This window comes from Eremothecium gossypii, chromosome IV (assembly GCF_000091025.4).
Source record: "Eremothecium gossypii ATCC 10895 chromosome IV, complete sequence".
In the NCBI taxonomy this organism is placed as follows: Eukaryota; Fungi; Ascomycota; class Saccharomycetes; order Saccharomycetales; family Saccharomycetaceae; genus Eremothecium; species Eremothecium gossypii.
The window spans coordinates 277,212-290,361 of NC_005785.6; the positions used below are offsets into that span (position 1 = coordinate 277,212).

A 13,150-nucleotide genomic window follows, 5' to 3' on the forward strand; every position below is an offset into this window, starting at 1 on the left:
ACCGGTGTCAAAGAAAATTTATATGGGCGAGCGCGGATTGGACTATGGAATTATCGCTTGTTATTATTAGTGGTTTTTGTAACCTCTTCCCTGCAAGCTACCGAGCACTTCAGGGTATTTCAGTGGAGCATTTCAATTCAGCTTCGCTTGCAATAAGAGAATCAGACTACTGAGATCTGCACTTAACTTTTAATACAACAAGTATGTGTCGGTGGTGATGCGCATTTGCGTCAAGCTACGAGATCGCCTCGCGGTTGGCACCGAATTGGCGCGTGCCCACAGAGAAGTGTGAACGTATACTAACTACAAACAGTGTTGCGCTCGAGTATCTCCAGAGTCGTCCGCGTTTCGCCGGTCAGACACGCACAAACGCAGGCGATTTCAAAGGCTGCGATCGCAGACCTACACTCGCGGTGGGAGGATTTGCCAGCTGCTGAGCAGAACGACATTGTCGCCAAGTTGAGCGAGAGACAGAAGTTGCCATGGAAGGAGCTCACGGACACCGAAAAGCAGGCTGCGTGGTACATCTCCTATGGTGCGTGGGGTCCTAGAAGACCTGTGCATGGCAAGGGTGACGCTGCCTTCATTGCGAAGGGCGTTGCGCTTGGTGTTGCGCTCACTGCGCTATGTTTCGGTCTAGTCAGAATGGGCGCTGCTGACGCTCCAAAGACGATGACTAAGGAATGGCAGTTGAAGTCTGACGAGTACTTAAAGTCCAAGAACGCCAACCCATGGGGTGGTTACTCTCAAGTCCAGTCCAAGTGAGCTGCCTGACGCCTGGAAAGGCCGGAATGAAGCTCTCGCTATTTCTGGAAAATTATCTGATCAGAATGTCTTTGGAAGGACATGGGCCCAAATAATTCGATTATTATTTATACTGCATATTTCAAAGAGTGATGTTATTCTGTCATTACTCTATCTCTTCTACGTAACGCCCTACATCGGTGGAAGAACTCCTCAGTGGAACCTGAATAACTCTATGCTATCTTACAATAAACGAACTCTACGTACCAATTCTTGCATACCCGACCCTGCCGCTGTGGCCTGCCTGGCGTTAGCTTACGTTGCGGCTGTGAGCTGTAGAAAAATTTCAGGCTCGAGACCATCTCGAACGACAAGCTCATCGGTCACGTTCAACTACACAAGTCATGTCATTCTCATTTGGTTTCGCTAACGCTGAGCTAAGTGACGATGAGTTGCTACCGAATTCCTTCGAAGTCGGCAACGAGGGTGCCCAGGAGAGTTCCAATAAAATAGGAAACCCTCTTGATGCAGAGTGGTTAAAATCAACGGACATACCGCAACCAACACTTGTCCACCTGGACAAGCTCTTGGAAAGTCTGACCAATGTGAGAGTCTCCTTTGAGGAGGTCCACACTCCGCAACGAGCTATCAAGTTATTCCGCAGAGAACTATTTGATGTAAAGCACCAACTCATGTCGGAGGTCGACGCCGAATCGGACTCGCCAGACCATAAGGCAGAACTGGACATCCTCATGGGGGAAACAAACGAAGATGTCAGAAAGAATGTCTATGAGGGCGGCCTAAAGTCATGGGAGTGTTCATTGGACCTCGTGGACTTCCTTGGCTTGCAAGACCCAAAAAGTTCACCGTGCATTGCCGAACTCGGCTGTGGCACTGCGCTTCCGTCGCAGTACCTATTCTTGCAGTACCTGCAGCAGGAATCTCACTTGGGGCTGACCTTGCTTCTGAGTGACTACAATGAGTCTGTCCTGAGACTAGCCACGTTACCGAACCTGATCATCACCTGGGCAAAGCAGGTACTGTCACAAGAACAGTGGGCTGCGCTGCAGCTGAGCAGGGATGAGAACATTGCTATCATGCAAGATGAACTACTTCTGACACAAGAGCTGCTATCAGCATTCCGGAGTGATCTTGAACAGAAGAAGATAGAGCTGTATTTTATCTCCGGAACTTGGAGCAGGGGATTTTTGAATCTGCTGAAAGAGATAAGATGGTCTCCATCCTCCGAGCTGCTTCTCCTAACATCCGAAACGATCTATCAGCCCGAGACCTTGCCTGTAATTGCGGAGCTGATACTGGATCTCATCTCCGAAGCACGTAGAGGCGGTTACTCTGCCAGGGCTTATGCTGCAGCAAAAGATATCTACTTTGGTGTTGGAGGAAGTGTTGCTGAATTCGAGCAATATGTTACCAGCAAAACCCTTGAGCGGTCCCTACCTTTGCAGTTAACCACGCATAAGGTCAACGCTGGCCTCAAGAGATCTATAATAGCGATTGAATAAGTAGCTTATATAGTTGCCGACTTGGTTGTGCTAAGCAGATTTAGAAGCATCCGCTAAAAGTTTCTGGAAAACTTCAACACACGCCAGCTCACGCAACACACAATAGTTGGCCGTTCCTAGCATAACATAGCACAAGGCCCTATGTCTGATTCTGCAGAACTGCAAGACTTTGAAGTGCTTTTAGAAGACAATTTCAACCATAGTCAATTCGCTAGAGAACTTATTAGAGCCATCAACAACAAATTCGACACTACGAAGCTGGACCTCTACACTCCATTGAAGCAAGTAAACTATGATATCGTTGAAGTAGATAAGAGAATTGATCGAATCATCAAAGATGAACCACTAAAGCTTCTGGAACAGCTTGACAAAAGGAAACTAGGGCGGGAAAAGGTGGGGACCACCTTGAAACCGAGTCTGGATTATCTCACGGCTTCATTTGAAAGACTCCAAACAGCAGTCTTAGAGCCCTATGAAGATGCTTTGAAGCTACAGTCCGCCCTTGGAAAGATCCATCAGACCTCTCACTTGTTGCGGGACGCCTTGATTTATATGCATATGGCCGCACAGGTAGAGTCGCTACCGCTACAGGTTAAGGACCCCTCGCGTGTGAGCCATTTGTCGACATTGTTCTCACAACTGCGCATAAACTTGGAACAGAACCCGAACCTTAGGTCACTACAGTTGATAAAGAAGCTAGAAGAGGGTCCACTGAGAGAGAAGCGTGGCGCCCTACTAAAATACGTGTTAGAAACTCTGCTCGGGTATTGCGAGGACAATCATAAGCTTAAGCATAATCTTCCCGAGGTTCAGAAGCTTCTGGTTACGCTATACTCTCTATCGCCGAGGGAATTTTCCGCCGTTCTAGATAAAGTGGCTCTTAAGAAGATACAGGCATCTCATCAGGCGTTAACGAAGACGATAACTGCAGTTAGAACTCTCAATACAGTAATGGAAGATGTCGTAAGTAATGGCGTTGCACTCCATCATTTAGAAAAGACACTGGAAGAAATACCGCTGGAAACCACAACTCTTCACGCTGAATACATATCCCGGAAGAAATACTCATCAATAACAGCCAATTACTGGATACAAGTGGCGAACGCATATAAACGTGAATTCGAGATATCATACCGTAGGGGTGGACCAGTAGGAAAGTCGTTGTCAAATAACGCTGTGTTTATAAGGAACACTATTACTGAAAGTATGAAAAAGGGTTGGAATATAGATGGGCTAAAAGAATATCAAGAAGCATTACTCGCGTCTATTTCCATTTTAGATAATAGAAGGAAGACATGATTCCGACAAAATACAATCTTATCTGACTATCATAACTTCTATATGCATAATATCGCGGCACTGGTAGCCTCACCGAATATCACTCCGTTCTGAACTTAGGTTTAACATCCGCTGCCACGCTATCTTTCTTCTTGTTCTTTTTCCCTCCTCGCTTGTGGAACTTCTTTTTTATCATCTTTTTAATCTCCTTTGCCTGTGCTTCCCTCTCTGCATTCCGTATGGTTCCCTGTTTCCTTGCAAGGCGCTGCTTCTTTCCAGGACGCCTTTTCTTGTTCTTCAGAGCCCTCTGTATCTCGGCCTCTATTTTGTCATTATGATACTTAAGGTCAAAAATCCTTCTCCTATGCAAAGAGCGAGAACACGCAGCATCCTTGCTTGCTTCTGTGATGATCTGGTCGTATTGTATTGCCGCCGACTGGAACCTCATCAGCTCTTGGGCCGAATACTCTGCAAAATAGTAAGTTCTGGGACGTTGGTTGTTGATCACTTCCGGTGATGGTGATCGAAGCGTTACTTTCATTAGCTTAGTAGTGCTGTCTCTTCCTCTAGGTTCATCATTATCGTTAGAAGCATCTTCATTCTGAGGATCATCTGGCACTTTAGAGGCCATACCAAAAGAGAATAGCGGAAAGTCGAATTCATCCTCTTTAGCCTGGTTATCATCAGCTGCATGGACCTCCTGGGGTCCTGCATCAAAGAATTCAAGTTCTATGGACGGCAACACAGGGGATGCTTCGCCATCAGATACGTCACTGCAATTTGCGAAAACCTCTTCTCTAGAAACACTAGGGAAATAGGGTTAGCATAGGGATCCAGTAGCGAATAGTTAGGCTATACGTACATTTTATGACCAGTCATAAAGGTGGATTGGTTATATGAGCGTACATATGTGAATATATACCGATGCCAAAATTGAATTTAGTCCAAAATTTTGTCTTCAACTTTTACACTACCTCTTCGAAGTGAAGAAAATCATTGCAGCCTGGCACTCAGTTATAATAAGATTTTTATAAAGTACTAAATTACAGAAACAGATATATAAAGTAGGGGTAAAATCTGACTTCCAACTTCTCCTATTACATTAGAGCACTCCTCTATTTACTAGTTTTGGTTTTCATGCTTTGCAAAAATTCACGGTAGGTGAAACTGCTCTGCACTTTATCCTCCACTAGCTGACTGGTGGCCCACAGTCTTAGGGAAGCCACCTCCCTAGCAGAAGCATGGTTCATTGGCTCACTTGGAGAGGCGCCTCTAACAATATGAAGTGTTGGGTAGGTAATGATGTCATCATGCTCCCTTAGTTTGACGATTACGTTGCGGACACGCTCGTTGAATTCAGAGTTTTCCAGTATTGGTAATTCACCCTTGCCGACCTGAATTTGCATGATATCCTGGGTACCAAAAACGTCCATTACCAACTCTGGAACAGCGTCGCCCCCGAGCCACAAGAACATATCCATTCCGGTGTCGAGTAAGTATAGACCGTAGCGCTCAAATAAGGACGATGTTGCATTGATAGGCTGCGGTAGCACTATCTCGCCATTCTCATTTGGCAATCCGGCCTCGTCTGGCATATCATGGAGCGAGTACACGCTTGGGTAAATGTTTTTGATGAAATATGGAAGTGGAAGCGACTCCAGGGCATTTAAGGCGGCTGCCCGATGATCCGCAGGTATGATACCGGATCTAAAGGCCATATGCTTAGTCAAAGAATGCATTAATAATGGCCACATTCTCAAATTGGCGCATAATCTGAGAGGAGCACCTCCAGCTGTATTGGACATCGCGATTTCCTTCTTGTATGTCGCCAAAACTTCTTGCACCGATCTGTCAAGGTATTCGCGGGCGTCTTCGAAGCCAGAACTCATTACTTTTTCAATTGCCTTCTGGGAGTGGTATACAGTCATTGCTAACTGGTCGGCGGATGCGTAAACCTCAGCCAGGCTATCTGTTGTTGGTATACAGACAGTAATGACCCGGATTCTTCTCTGACCAGTGTTCTGAGACAATAGGACGGCAATCTGCAGGTAAACGTAGTCACGAACGATTTGCTCATCAATAGATATCTCGAAAACGTAAGATTGATCCCTTGGGAATGTTGGGAAGGCACATAGATCAGACGATCTATTGAAGAAGTGGCCATAGAAACGGCTCATCCGCAGACCAGTCGAGCCACGTGCCCTCATCACGGCCTCCATCGACAAATCCATGGTTATGTGCTTGGAGAACTCCTTGCTAAACTTGGTGACATCAATCATGTTCAAAGCGGTGAACCCAGGATAGAAATGTGTTTGGCCACCGGTATATCTTCCTAGGTTCGACACAGAAGCAAAGTCAACATAATCATCAGATGCTAAAAACATATCGATGGTAACCTGCGTTTTGTTGCAGTCGATTGTGAAATTCTTGTAGAAGGAGTCACCGCAGCTCAGTAGTTGCGACGCTTCTTTGCTAGTGTTAGCGACGCTTGCTTCATTTCTCTTGTTTAGCTTTCCGATACCGATATTTGGCAATGTAGCGGAGACAACAATGATCTTACCGCCGATGCCCTTTATTAGATTATGAGCGGCCTTCAAAGCTGGTCCTAGGGCAAATTTCGGCAAAATATTGGATTGGAATATGTCTGGAATCTGGCTTAACAGTTTTTCCAAGTTGTTTCTACAATCCTTTAAGGATACAAACATGGTGTCTGGCATTGGTAGGAAGGGCTCATCCAAGTCGACAACATCCATCATTCTGATGTGGTCACCTTCCTCATCTAGGGGAACAGAGAAGTAATGGATTGTATGGTCGACGGCCAGAATTGTAATGCGAGTTCTCTCGTCATAGTTGGGTAACGAGTCCAAGGACTCTAGCAGAGTTCTTGCGGCGGTTGCTAGCAGGCCGTTCTTGATCGCGTTCTGAGAGACATCGAATACAAATGCATAACAGGAAGGCGGTGGCTGTCTCACCGCGTACTCCTTCGGCGCAAGATATTCCACGACTGCACGTTGGATCTCATTTCTGTCGTATCTGTTGATTGGCACGCCTTGCATGTCCATATCAAAAGCCTGAGGAACATCGTTGGCTAGGTTACAGAAGTTGCATCTCCAGCGCCTGCCGCCCTCCAAAAATGTAACAAATGGGTTGATATAAGAGCGGCACCGTCTGCAACGCACAATGCACCCGTCCATATTCAAAGGTGGCGGGTCAATGGAGTCCTCCAAATGCAAGTACGGTCTGATGACCATCGCCAGCGGAAGCTTGGATTTTTTCAGCAACCCGTTCGTCTTGGGAATCGCATTTAGAGTACACCGCAGATAGTCAGGCGACGCATTGGCCTCCTCCGACGGAACAACAATCCTCTCTGCCGGCACCAGCAGCGGAGGTGGCGGCAGCGACAGGTCCGTGATCGGCGGTGGGAGCTCCTGGAACAAGTCAATTGGGTACAGTTGGTTCATTGGCTTGCCAATCGACATGTGACCGTACGGTTGCTCATTGTATTGTGTGCCAGCCACTGCATGAGGAGCCACGGGTGGCGATGCAACACCCGCCTGGTAGAATGTGCTCGGGTCCACCACCGGCACGTTGTGCAGGTTCATGTTGCCCATGGAACTCGTCGCCTGGTCGATCTGCTGGTGCAGCTGCTGCTGCGCCGGAGTCAAGAACTGTTGTGCTTGCATGGGGGGTGACATCGCGGGCCCCGGAGGAAACCCTTGAGATGGTGCAGCGGGCTGTGCCCCATACTGGTACTGCGCCTCCGGGTAGACACGTTTCTTGTGGCCTGACATATCGCAACCTATCTGCTGTAACAACCGTGGTCTGACTAGTTACCTAGCTACTGTTGCACCAAAGAGGTCGTCCTGGGTGGTGTGTATGCACTTATCCAACTGTCCTTGCAAGATCCAAGTTTGCCACCTTGTTCCGTTTTTTCACCGGGTAACCTTGTTCGTTTGTTGCTTAAAATACGTTTAAAGTAATCCCGGACGCGCCCCGTCGTATAAGGGCATGTGTCACGTGATTAGCGCCGTGCAGCATCACTCCTCGCCGTAGCTCAGGATAAGCGGCAACGACGATGACGTGAGCACGGTCTTCTCAGTAATTCGAGAGAGAATTGCCCGTGCTCAAAGCACGGCGCCTTATGAGTCCCGCTGGACGAATCGCGGATACAAGGCAGATGGGCAAGCTGCAGCAACGTAGCCAGCGCGCACCAATGCGGCCTGATAAGGGTGTTCCAGACCTAAGTTGAGGACCCAAGCAATGCAGCACACGCAGACACCGCATGTGGGTAACAGCGTAGTTCTTTTATCTAATGTGATCACGTGCGTTACGCCTTTAACATCTGAACACCGCACATGTTGGTATCTCATGCCACTCCCAGACCGCGGTAGTATTAAGGAGGCCAGGAGCACATCTAGCCTGCGCCACCTTGCTGCTGGTGGTGACAGGCGCAAGGTTGTCCAGGGAAGGCGTGGTGCAGTTACAGAACTGCCATTATTAATATAAGAGAGGAAAGCTAGCGGGACTACGCTTGGAAGGCTAACAGAGGGCATGGCGAGTATCGAACTCTTCAATTTGGTGGACGGGTACGAGGTTTATAGCCCGGCCCTGGTGATCCACGGCAGATGCAGGTCGGAGAAGGCCTCGTCGATACAGGTGCATCACCCTGAGCTCCCATTTTTGACGTACCAAGTGCATTGCCAGACATTCAAGGCGCTTGTGCATCTGGTGCCGGGTGCGAACGTGCTGACCTTCACGACGGATGAGAACGAGCACATCACCGTGACTTGTACCTACGCGCCGCAGGCAGAGGCTCCGCCGATTCATCTCTGTATCCTCGTGGCGAAGGACTCGCCAATGGTGTTTGACTCGCCGGCGGTGCAGAGGCAGAGGGAGGGGGGCTGCGGGATGGACCTGGCAATCAAGAAACTGCGGTGTGGGGCTCGGCTAATGCAAGCATTCACGAACGAGCAGATGCTGCGCAATGGCTTTGGACATAGGTGCTTTCAATTTGCAGAGGAGGTCACGACGGACACGCTGTTTCGCGAGCCCAAAGAGCGGAGGACGATAAAGATTCATATCGTGCGGTCGAAGCTTTCGACGGCAGAGATCCGCGACCCCAATTTGGCTCAGCAGAACCCCAATGGATCCAATACCGGTGGTCTCTTCAATGTTGCTCTAGAGGCGCTACAAGAATATGGCGGGCCATTTGGGGATAGCTCGCAGCCTGTACAGGCAGCTGTGATATTTATGGATACCCATTGGGATCCGCAAGCAAAGCTTATCACAGCCCATGCTGCCTTGGGTGGTGGTGCTGGGCATATCAGACTAGCGATATTCGGTTCTCATGGTCTATACTCGTGGCCGCCTTCTTTGGAGCTCGTTCCTTATTATATGTCGGATCCAACTCCGTCTTCAATAATGGAGGTTGCCAATGATTGTAACGAATGTGGTACACACTGGGAGTGTCTCACTGTGACTTTGGGGGCGTTCATGCATGAAATTGGGCATCTTCTCGGATGTCCTCATCAGGAACATGGTGTTATGTTGCGTGACTACGTGACTTTGAACCGGTCCTTTATGACCATGGAGGGCTATTCTAGCAGAACCAACTCTTGCGGGGCACCTGCACCTATTCGTCCAGCAGAAGAATGTACTTGGCATAGACTTGATCTGCTACGTTTCCTATATCACCCATCATTTGCGAACCCCACCAATTATTCCGATCCGTCATTCAAGGGCGTAGGGGTCTTGAGCAACTTTCCCTTTCCGAGACCTACTCTATATCCCTGTGGTAATAGACAAGCTGTTGTTAGCGCACAGGGTGGGATCTACTGTATTGAGTTAATCAGTGGAGATCTGGCCCGTGCGCATATCGAATACCTACCTCTTTCTTTAGGCGGTCAGGGACCTCAGACTGACGTCCTATTGTCACTGGATGATTTGAGAGCTCGGATCCCGCAGCAACATTTGGTGGATTGCAAGGGTATCTTCAAAGTTGCGGTGCATGCTGTAAACTCTGAGTCCGCTGAGTTTGACGATTTTCCTTCGAAGATTTATGCTCAGGAGATATCTATGGCTCCATACGGCTATCCAGCCTTAGTTACTGGAATCAAAGGAACCATGCTTGGAAATCCTGAAGGAGGAGGGGACGCTGGGATCATTTCCATATTTCCTAGAGAAGTGGAGGCAGTAAGGGTGTATCATGGCTACGCATTGGATGGTATCAGATTCTATTTCCGTAGTCCACAGCAGATAAATGATGATGCTGCGGGATCCCATGATTATTTTAGGAAACTGAAGAATTCATTGAAAGGGCCATCTAGAAATCGATCTGCAAGTGCCTTATTTGGGCGAGAGACCAATAACTATAGTGATTTCGTTTTGTCTCCGGACGAATCTTTGCTCGGGTTTAACGTGAGAAGCGGCTGTTGGATCGATGCTGTTCAGATAATAACAAGCCAAGGCAGAACAAGTCCATTGTTCGGTAATACCAGCGGTGGGGGGCTTGGTACACTTGTGCCTCCGACAGGATATGAAGTCCTCGCCCTACACGGAAGAGTAGGTCAGTGGGTTGACGCAATGGGTATAATATATGGAAATGGAGGCTAGCCTTAGATTAGCCAATTATGCCGGTTTTTGTCCACTTGAGGTCAAAAACAAGTCAAACGTCTTCTTCAAAGTGCTCTATCAAGTGCACTTTTTAGCGTTGTATAGTAGCCTAAAAGAACAATTACTTAAGAACACATCTAATTATTATCTAGTTCATGGAGTTCCACCAATCTCTGAGCCATTAATATCATTATTGTCGTTATCCTCATCATCCCCACTGGAAATATGATCGTTTGCTCTTAATACACTTAGTTTCTCATGTAGTTTTTGCAATTCAATGCTATGCTTATTCGGGTTCAACAGGCGCTTTGTTAAAGGATCATCCGACTTTGAACGAGCCAAAAAACTTGGATGCGTCTGGTAAGCAGGGGGCTGCCGTAGCGGAGGTACCATACGCGAGGTTACCGAAATTCCTCCTGATGAAATGGAAGGCGTAGTAGAGGAGGACGAAGATGAATATGGAGGCAGAGATATGCCACTGCTATTTCTGCTCTGTAATGGAATGTCGTCGCTATTATTCGTAGGAGGCGCGGCGGGAACCAGAGAGTATCTTCTTTCGTTGTGGACTAAGCCAACTTCCTTCACTTTCATGGTATTCAATTGGGTTTGAGGAACTTTCGAGAAAGTGTCGGTTTCATCACAATATTCATACAACGACCAGGTTATCCCATAAGGCTTCGGCTCAAGACAATATACGCTATGCAATGGGACATCCAGATTCGCAATAATGTCACGACTTAGGTTCAAAAAGTATCCTAGTAGGACCCTTGCCACCACCCTATGTGTGATGATGAGGACATTATCCGTAATTCTTTCTAGTTCCGTGATGACAGGCCGCAATCTGTTAATGACATCCATATATGATTCCCCACCGATACCCCGATACCTATACCGTAGTTTGTCTATCAACCTCTCCTCGAATTCTTCGGGGTATTTCTGGTGGATTTCTTCATATGTCATACCTTCACAATCACCAGCGCTTAGTTCATCCAACATACGCATCTGCTTGATTGGAAATATATCTTCATTGAAATCTGCGGCCGTGTCCTCGGCACGACGGAGCATTGAAGTCCACACATAAAAAGAGGTTGGAACGAATTCATCAGTCGGTGTACCCTCGTCATTGAGTTTACAAAACTGTTCATACTCGTGCTCATTAAACTCTCTCCGCTTGCTATCAATGAATTGCGCAAGCGCCCGCGCATATTTGCGGCCACGGGGTGTTAGCTTTGAGTCACCACCAATACGGCCAAGTACGTTGTATTCACTTTCACCGTTCCGGGTGATCCAGATCTGCCGCTCAGCGAGGTTGAAGTTGAGGAGGTAATACACGGTCTGAGACGCCAAAAAGCCCTGGATATTATAGGAGATCACTTTCTTCCCCACATCTATCATCTTGATATACTGGAAGCCTTCGCTATCTTCCACTGCTTCGTAGGCGCGAACATAGTTCGCAAGCCGATCTTTGAAGTCTCGCAGAGACAACTCCGGGTCTTTCCCCTTATAGTCAGGGCCCAACAGCTTTAAGCGAATATTCTTCTCCACTGTCTGCCTATCAGAACAAATGCTTTCAAGGAACAATACGTTCAACTGCGAGTTGCGCGACTTGATCTTATCGTAGATCTTTCTCCGGCGTTCTTGCGTAGAATTCGTCGCGTCGAAAATAGCCACCGATCCCGGACCATCTAACAGGTAGTCCAACAGTTCGTTCAACGTATCCATCGCCCACTTCTCGCGCAGCGCCTTCGCCTCATCATTAGAGGGATCGAAGAAGCGGGAGTCTTGCTCCATCAGCTCGTGCTGCTTGCCATACTCTCGGCGCGTGTTCCCGACATTGAACACCTTGCAGTAGTAGAACGAGTAGTTCAGGAACCGCGATAGCTTGTTGGTGATGAAGGACTTGCCTGTCGCGGGCAGCCCCACCATCACGACCACCAGCTTCGATCCAGGGTCATGCTTAGATATCATCCCGTCCGGAGAAGTCTTCGACCGCGTCAGCCCGGGCACGTCCATCGTGGTCGGCGCCTTGCGACGGACGCGCGGCAGTCCCCCGTTGCCGGACGCCCGCGCCTCTGTCTTATTGTCCAAGCCCTGCAGATCCCCGCTACTGTGCGACGGCGACAGCACTGGCGTGCTCTCCGTCGATGACTCCCCTGAGCTCGTCGGCGATGCCCACTGCGACGCCAGGGGGGTGTCGCTGAGAGGCCGCCGTTTGAACGCCGGCAGCTCTCCAGGCTCTTCCGCATCCTCTGGCTGCACCAGCCCCGGCACGCCCTCCACGTCTAGGCGGACGTGCTTGCTCTCCTCCCCAGACCCTGCTGCTCCATGCCGCCGTCCCCTATGCTTTGACGTGTCGTGCGGCTCGACCTCTGAGTCTGTGTCTGTTAGATGCTTATCCTCTGAGTACGTCACACTCTTGAACATCCTAAAGAGCTACCAGAGCGCTTTCGGTCACTACTCTTGTCTGAGCCTACGTTGTCGACCTTGCAGCTCTGCGTTGTAAAATGCTACACAAAGCGGCAAGTTAATTCACGGGAAAGAGGGGCATCCACTCGTATTTAGAGTATCTCGAGATGACAGCCATCACGTGTAAGAGAACTGCACAATCCGTGCCGCACGTATGCCGTCAGCAAGGCATCGGTATACCGTATCGCGATGGCACGTGATGAAAGCCGAGCCTGGCGACGAGCCGAAAGGCACACGCTCCCACAAGTCACGTGAAGTGTTGAGCTCCGCCTCGCCCAGAAGCCGCCGAGATGCGAACAGGCCAGGTGGAAGCCTCTAGTATCACGTGACCGGACAGCTGGCGGCTGGCGCGAGGAGCGTGTGGACAGGAGAAGAGGGCTAGGGCAAAGAATGGCAATGGGCCGGGGCGTGTGGGGGGGCCGTGTAGGCGCTGTGCGTGCGTCTTACGTGGGTGTCGTCTAGTGGCGCGTTCTACGCGCGGCCAGATAGGCTTGGGTTTCTTCCCGAACGCGCGCACAAGAGCGGCA

The 13,150-nt window shown here is 49.0% G+C and overlaps 7 protein-coding genes across 7 annotated transcripts; 4 read left to right on the forward strand and 3 right to left on the reverse strand.

Moving 5' to 3' along the window:
* Nucleotides 1–200: 200 nt before the first annotated feature.
* On the forward strand, nt 201–765 carry AGOS_ADL243W (cytochrome c oxidase subunit IV family protein; the record flags this gene model as incomplete). Its single annotated transcript, NM_209206.1, has 2 exons — nt 201; nt 314–765. Coding segments are annotated over 2 exons (453 nt in total).
* Nucleotides 766–1,148: 383 nt separating this feature from the next.
* HPM1 (protein-histidine N-methyltransferase) lies at nt 1,149–2,267 on the forward strand (the record flags this gene model as incomplete). Its single annotated transcript, NM_209207.1, has 1 exon — nt 1,149–2,267. One exon carries the CDS (start codon nt 1,149–1,151, stop codon nt 2,265–2,267), a length of 1,119 nt encoding a protein of 372 aa, NP_983854.1.
* A 141-nt stretch (nt 2,268–2,408) lies between these two features.
* Nucleotides 2,409–3,566, forward strand: COG5 (Golgi transport complex subunit COG5; the record flags this gene model as incomplete). The annotated part of the gene is made up of 1 exon (NM_209208.1): nt 2,409–3,566. One exon carries the CDS (start codon nt 2,409–2,411, stop codon nt 3,564–3,566), a length of 1,158 nt encoding a protein of 385 aa, NP_983855.1.
* A 79-nt stretch (nt 3,567–3,645) lies between these two features.
* AGOS_ADL240C (uncharacterized protein) lies at nt 3,646–4,542 on the reverse strand (the record flags this gene model as incomplete). Its single annotated transcript, NM_209209.1, has 2 exons — nt 3,646–4,351; nt 4,520–4,542. 2 exons carry the CDS (start codon nt 4,540–4,542, stop codon nt 3,646–3,648), a joined length of 729 nt encoding a protein of 242 aa, NP_983856.1.
* A 118-nt stretch (nt 4,543–4,660) lies between these two features.
* On the reverse strand, nt 4,661–7,336 carry AGOS_ADL239C (ADL239Cp; the record flags this gene model as incomplete). The annotated part of the gene is made up of 1 exon (NM_209210.1): nt 4,661–7,336. One exon carries the CDS (start codon nt 7,334–7,336, stop codon nt 4,661–4,663), a length of 2,676 nt encoding a protein of 891 aa, NP_983857.1.
* Nucleotides 7,337–8,096: 760 nt separating this feature from the next.
* Nucleotides 8,097–10,157, forward strand: AGOS_ADL238W (putative metalloendopeptidase; the record flags this gene model as incomplete). The annotated part of the gene is made up of 1 exon (NM_209211.2): nt 8,097–10,157. One exon carries the CDS (start codon nt 8,097–8,099, stop codon nt 10,155–10,157), a length of 2,061 nt encoding a protein of 686 aa, NP_983858.2.
* Nucleotides 10,158–10,310: 153 nt separating this feature from the next.
* On the reverse strand, nt 10,311–12,581 carry PFK26 (6-phosphofructo-2-kinase; the record flags this gene model as incomplete). Its single annotated transcript, NM_209212.1, has 1 exon — nt 10,311–12,581. One exon carries the CDS (start codon nt 12,579–12,581, stop codon nt 10,311–10,313), a length of 2,271 nt encoding a protein of 756 aa, NP_983859.1.
* Nucleotides 12,582–13,150: the final 569 nt, after the last annotated feature.